This window comes from Gavialis gangeticus, unplaced genomic scaffold, assembly GCF_001723915.1.
Source record: "Gavialis gangeticus isolate Ggan-Ray unplaced genomic scaffold, GavGan_comp1, whole genome shotgun sequence".
In the NCBI taxonomy this organism is placed as follows: domain Eukaryota; kingdom Metazoa; phylum Chordata; order Crocodylia; family Gavialidae; genus Gavialis; species Gavialis gangeticus.
Window position 1 is genome coordinate 35,295,784 of NW_017729028.1, and position 7,010 is coordinate 35,302,793.

General features: G+C 43.8%; 1 protein-coding gene across 6 annotated transcripts in view; it reads right to left on the reverse strand.

The window, feature by feature from the left end:
* The window catches only part of TFAP2B (transcription factor AP-2 beta), a 75,164-nt gene extending 68,431 nt beyond the window's left edge, over positions 1–6,733 (reverse strand). For 3 of the 6 annotated variants that reach the window (XM_019520945.1, XM_019520944.1, XM_019520943.1), the window contains exons 1-3: positions 6,686–6,733; positions 4,835–5,040; positions 661–687 (exon numbers count right to left, since the gene is read on the reverse strand). In XM_019520945.1, the coding sequence (XP_019376490.1) occupies positions 661–687; positions 4,835–4,915 (108 nt within the window). In that variant the 5' untranslated portion in view covers positions 4,916–5,040; positions 6,686–6,733. The remainder of the gene's footprint in view (positions 1–660; positions 688–4,834; positions 5,041–6,685) is intronic. The other 3 variants (XM_019520948.1, XM_019520946.1, XM_019520949.1) reach the window with 3 other exon arrangements.
* Between the last annotated feature and the right edge of the window lie 277 nt (positions 6,734–7,010).

A 7,010-nucleotide genomic window follows, 5' to 3' on the forward strand; every position in this document is an offset into this window, starting at 1 on the left:
ATAGTAATATATATGGTAATATACACAGTAATGTATAGTAACATTTATATAGTAATATATATATATTAATATATAGTAGTATTTAAATAGTAATATATATATATAAAGTAATATATAGTAATATATATATATATTATATATATAGTTGGATATTAATTATATATCTCTATATACGAAACATCACACCGAAAAAAATCAGCTCCTGCCCCTTCTGTAGCCACGTTTTCTCCCTTTTGAATAGGAGACGAGTCCAGAGAAAGGGGAGATGAAATGGTCACAGAAAGTCTTGGAGGTGAGGGGTCCGGTGTGAAAGCCTTCAGAGAAAAGGGGGCAGAGTTTTGTCCAACTCCATCCAAGTTGTGGCTCCGAGGCTGAAGCAAACAAGAAAATCTCCACTGCACAAAGTCTAGTCCAAATCCCCACCAGCTATTGGAAAAAAAAAAAGTTTTCCCCTCTTCCCCCCACCCTTCCACCCCCCTAGCTCAAACCCAGAACACACAATGCAAAAAGGAGAAGCAGCTGCAAGCCTCCTCCAATTATTGTGCTAAATTACCAAGCCAAAGGCGTTCAGAAGAGAGAGGGGGAGAGGGAGAGAAAGAGAGAGAGAGAAAGAGAGAGAGAGAACATGCAATTCTGGTACAACATGGATCCAAAACTCACCATGGCGGAATAGGTGTGGACTAACATCTGGAAATAAAAAAAGTCTTGTAACAGCTAAAAATAAAATAGTGGTGATAGTAATAATAATAATGCTAGGAGGAAAAAAAATCAAGATCTGGACATGGACGTGCTGGACACAGGAGAACAGCTTGAGGTATTTCCAAGTCTATCCATCCAAAAAAAAAAAAAAGAAAAAGAAAAAAGCCAACGTCCCCCAAAAAACAGACTGGAAACTTATATATATATATATATATATATATATCTACGTATATGATCCCCACCCCCTCCCTTTCTGAACTGTGTTGTTGTTGTTGTTGTGTGTGTGTGTGTGTGTGTGTGTGTATGTTTTTTTTTTCTCCCTTTGAGCTTCCAAATGCAATCCTCTTCAACCCAAGGCTAGGCTCAGACTGCTCGGATGCCCCCTTCCTCCCTTTCCTTCTCTACACCGCCTCATCATAATTGATATTCATGACTATTAATATTACACGACTACTTTAAAGGGAGAATGCAGGACCAAATGGAGCGTGAAGCCTGCAGCCAGCTCGAGAGCTCCCCTACTATTGTAAATGACGTTCATTCAGTGGAGAATTACTAGATGTAATCAGACGAGGGGGGCTGGCAGAGCCAGAGATGGGGGAGAGGGAGAGAGAGAGAGGGGGAAAAAAGTTTAGCAAGGAAGAGGCACAACTTCAATTAAATCAAGCAGAGGAAGATGTGTAAACTAGACCCTGCTGATCTGGAGCAAGGAAGTGAGATGGAGCAATGCTAGAGGCGAAGAGGGAAGGTGGGGGGAGGAAAAAAAAATCATATTTCCTTCTTTTATATGTAATTATATATCCCAAGGACCAGCAATGGATTGCCCTTGGTGCTTTTGTTCCTGTAATTTTTAAAACAAATAATGGAGGGGGGAGAAGAGGCTTTTTTTCCTCTCCCTAATCCTGGCTTTTAAAAAAGAAAGAAAAAAAAAGAAGTGTGCGGGCAGCCACTGTAATTTGTCTGTTTACAGCTGCAATTAAGCACTTTTACTGAATGCTACAGCTCGCATTTATTTGGAAAAGCAACATAACTAAAGAAGGGGGTGCTGGCGGCACCCATGTCTCCCGCCCTCCCCCCTCCCGTTATGCAAAAAAAAAAAAAAGCCCGATTTTCACCCAAATGTAAAATGTATGCAATGCATTTTAAAGGATGCTAAATTTATCGTTTCTAGGCAAAGCCAGGGGCGAGAGAAAACCTTTTTGATGTTTCACGAACCCGCTCAACTGGACTGCCTGCCATTTCTGTTAAAGTTCAACTTCCGTGCCTTCCCAAATGGACTCACACTTCCCAGAGCCATGCCCCCCCCCCCCCTTTTGAGCACACGGTTAATTGAAGCAGATCGGATTTTTTTTTTGTTCTCCCTCTGATCCTACTGTTAATGATATACGTCGGAGAGGGGGAGAGAGAGAGAAGGAGATACAAAGAAAACTACCTTAAAAAAATCACATCAGCTAGAAGGACCCCACCACTTCCAACAAAGAGGACAAAAAAGTCCATTGTGATAGTGTTGAGAAAGTGACTTTGTCGTGCCTAGAGTTTAATAAATAAATACATGAATATAAAGATATAAAATGCATACATATATAATATATATATATACACACATCTGTATCTATCTATCTCTCTCTCTCCACAGTTTATATAGAGAAAGTTTAATTTTTCTCTCTCTCTAGTTGAGAAAGTGACTTTGGCATACCTAGAGTTTATATCTAATAATTTACATAACATACAATATTTACTATATATATATCTATATATACACACACACACATATACATACATACATACATATTTATACATATACATATATACATATACATATATATATATATATATATAACTCTAGGCATGCCAAAGTCACTTTCTCAACAGCAGATATCTCTGTCTCTATGTATCTAGATCTACACAGAGATAGAGATGTTTAACAATATATAATGTTGAGAAAGTGACTTCGTATATATCTATGTGAGCTCTAGGCATGCCGAAGTCACTTTCTCAACAATAGCTATGTAGGTTTAGATCTAGGTATACATAGATCTATATAACTTTATGTATAACTGTATAACTATAATTATGTGTATTGTATGTGCATATTAAGCGGTAGCTACATATTGTTGCGACAGTGACTTCGTACATCTCCATGTGAACTCCAGGCACGACAAAGTCACTTTCTCTGCCCCACGAAGCGAGAGGGGATGCTGTTTCCAGACAAAACCCGGACCACAGCGATCCCCCCTCTCTCCCACCTCCACCCTAGGAGCCTCGAGTCAGAGGCAAAGGAACAACGCAAATGCAAAGCTAACCCCCAAGCAGCCGCGAGAGCTTCAAAAGTACCCTCTTAGCCTCCAACCCCCCCCCCCAAAAGGTCTCTCTGGATACTTAGGAGCAGCAGCGGAGCGCTGCCAGGGACATGCGTGGGCAGGGCAGACAATGGCTGGGTCGGGCAGGGGGATCCCGGGATCGCCCGGGCGGGGAAGCGGGGGGACCGGCGGACTGGTTGCGGGGCACCGGCCGGGCTGAGGCTGCCTCTGCTGCGGGGTTTCGCAGCCTGTAGTTGATCATTAGCCTAACGGGAGAGTGGAGACTTTCCTTCGGCTGCCGGCCGGAGCCCAGGGCTGCCCGCCCGCGACTCTCCGGCGAAAAAAAAAGGAAGAAAAAAGCACCTTTTGGGGCGGGAGTGACCTTTGCACATTTTCTCTTCATTTTAGGAAAGACTCGTCCCGCGTGCAACCTTCCTTCCTTTCTCTCTCTCTCTCCCTCGCTTTCAGCTCTCTGCTTTAAATATTCAGCCTCTTCCACAATTAAGCCCTGACTTTTGATCCAGCCGGACATCCCTTCCCGGGAGCAGAGCAAGCCCCCTACACGCCCGGGCTCGCCGTGCCCCGCTGCCAGGATCAATGGGATTCCCCGGCTTTGGAGCTACTTGACAAAACATTTCCCTTGGGTTGAACTAAGGCTCGCGTGCCTTTTTAAATCTCCTTAAATTGCGGCTCCCGGGTGGAAAGCACCCCCACGGAAAAAAAAAAGGAAAAAAAAAAAAAAGACCATAGAAATGCCTTTTCGTTACCCCTCTTTTTCATGGCGGGGCAAATCTAGCATCGGCTTATTTTAGAAGCAAATGGATGTGATCGCGTTTTGTAAAGATCCACTTCATGGACCCGCCACGGATTAGGAAATGGGTCTCATTTTTGGTCTTGATCCTGAAGGAAAAACAAAACCCCAAAGCGCTCTGAAAAAGGCAAGCAACTTTCCCTGTTCCCTGCTTATATCGCTATGCATCTCTCTCTCAATACATGTATGCGTGCCTGAGAGGTTAGATATACTGGGCATATATATATCCCACTCTTATAACAGTAGGCTATATGTGTCTATGTGTATCCCACTCTTATACACAGAGACATATATAGCCTACTGTTATAGAGATACTGTGCAGATATAGATATATCTGCACGCTACATCTATAAGAGTAGGATACACATATGTATCCGTGTGTGTGTATATATGTATATATAGCTATATATCTATATCTATATAGATATATAGATATATATATACACAAACACATACGTATTTTTTTAAAGCTTATTCATATGTACCCCAGAAATAAGGCACAAGACGAGAAAGAGAGAGAGAAAAAAACAACCCACCTCATTTTGCTTTTAGATTGGGATTGCAACTAGACAGACAGAAATGCAGCCACGTATGCCCGATCTCGGCTCCCCTTTCCTTTCTCTTTTAAGCCTTTTTAAATAGAAAAAAAAGTCCCAAACCCTGACATTTGTCCGCATTTAATCGAATTATATTTAATTCGAGATCTAAAGAATCGAACTCTTGCGTTTCAGTCGCCTCCTTCCCACCTCTCGATCGGGGCTTTGATGTTTTAAATCGCATCAAACAGCTTTCTCCCCCCCTCGAAAAAAAAAAGAAAGTTCAAAACTTGGCATGCTGAAGAGAAATCTGCAAATAAAAAAGCTTTTAAGTCTTTACTCTGACTTTGCTCAGTCCGCGTGTGTGTCTCGACATGTGCCTCGATGTATGCGCAGATCTCTATATGCATTATATATACCTACATCTCTCCCTGTAGATGTATATTTTATATACCTATAGTCTCTCTCTCGCATGCATCTTGTATACTCACCTCGTAGATATCTTCATACTTGACATTTTCGACCAGTTTCCAGAGCATGATGGCAGCCTGTTCTCTAGGAGGTGAGTGCATTCATGTGAAGAGCAGATGTCTGGATTCTCAGTACTTCTCTGTCTGTAATGATCCATCTATAATTGGAAATGGGGGACAGACACCAAATCCGACGTTCCTCTTCCATCGCAACTTATATCTGTTGTCTGAAACAATAGGCTGCAGAAGTAAACCTCAATCGGATAGTAAAACATTATCTGTTACATAGTTACATACAGCTACCGACATAGATGTGACTTTATATATATATTTATATCAATATACGCATATCCATATAGACTTATACTCCCATATAGGCAGCAAAAGGCATATACACGCATGCACACGGACATATACCAACGAATATATGGGAAGATCTAGAAAATCTCACCTAGAGCCACATATAGACAAACCTATATCTTAGCGTATATATAATCGCCCAGCACTGCATATACCTATATAGTCTCATGTATATGCAAACACATATATACCAAGCGACATATATATGCATGGACATATACTAATGTGATAAATTACAATACACATATGCATATACATGAGTGTTTATCTATATATACACAATCACATATTGCGACCCACGAATAGAGAGGTTTGATGATGCCCATTATTCTCCCAGCTGTATATAGATAGAGAGCAGATATTTTGGGGGCCCCTTTTTATATGAAAAGATAAGACTGTTCGGCTTTTTAAATTACATTGTTCAACATTTATAGGGAGATATTATGCCCCCCCCCCCTTTCTTCCACTGTGTTTTTCGTTACATGCCCAGAAATTGCCCCCCGCCCCGCAGCAGGACCCGCGAGCTGGGCATTAAGGGGGCAGTGGCGAATTAAAGGGAGCTCCTTTCATTTGCGACCCTTCTGCTCGGGACTTGAGCCGCATGTGGTGCAACTTGGGACACTTTCCCTTCGAGGCACTTTCTTAGGACATTGTCCCAGCAAAGTTCCCTATATGCTTCCACCCTGACCCCTTTGATGGGGGGGGGGGTCGGAAACCTTCCTAACCTCTTACCCACCCCCCTGTTTGTCTAGTCTAGCATTGGCTCGCCTTCTCCATTTGTCTCAGCATCCGCTATGGCAAAGGGGAGACAAATCGTTGAGGCAAGCGGAGCCCTTCTCCCGTTTTGGAAGCCGACAACTGCGCTTTGCAGTAGGCTCCTGCGTAAGAAAAGGTGTTCCTCGTCCCCGGGTCCTAGCTCTGGGACTGCCAGCTCTGCCTCGGCAGATCTTTTGTCGAGCCGCATGTGACCACATAGGGAGCTAAGCTAGTCCTTTAGACTTGCAGCAACGGAGCCTTTGCAAGCCAACAGCTGGGGGGTGGGGGGAGCTTGAAGGAAAGCAAGGCATGAAGCTACCAAGTAAATAAGTAAATCTTCATTAGAAAAGAGAAAAAGAAACGCCCCCCCCCCTTTTTGAATCAGAAAGTGGGAATTCGTCTGCCACCCCACCTCGAAGTGTGCATCTCCACCAAGCTCAACCCACCACGGGGAAGAAACACACAGCAGAGAGGTATTATATGAGGAGCCGGGCAGGGTCCCCCCTCCCCGGGGTTGGGAGTTATTCAAGCAGATAAGCAGGATTCGCTGCCGGGGCCGCCTCTGCCGCGGCGCGGGGAGGAGACAGCAGAGCTGGAGCGGGTCGGGGCGACCCCTTCCACCCAGGCAATAGTGATCGGGAAACAGCTAGTGAAAAAAGGCCGGGTAAACGGGGGTTGGGGGGAGCTGCATGTCTGCAAGCAAAACTCAGATAGAAAAATGCCAGGCTGATCCCCCCCCGCCCTTCTCCTTTTCACCTCTGGTGTTGCTGAAGTCTTTGAAGCCTATTCGAAAAGGCTAGTTCTGCAGTGTGGGGTTAGTTTTTAATGTATTTATTTTGTAGGATACCTGGTGCTCTACCACTGCTTAGCATCTCGTGCTGCTGCAAATTATACATGTGCCACGTCTCCGATGAGAGGGAGAGAAGATCAAATCGATGCATCCATCGACCACGGCTGCCCCACTAAAATAATGTGCTTAGCTGTAAATTCGGGTTCCCGAGCCCCACGTATTTATTAGCACTCAGATTTACAGCCTCCCTGCTGATCAGTGGGATTGGGGGGATTGAATTTAACGAGAACT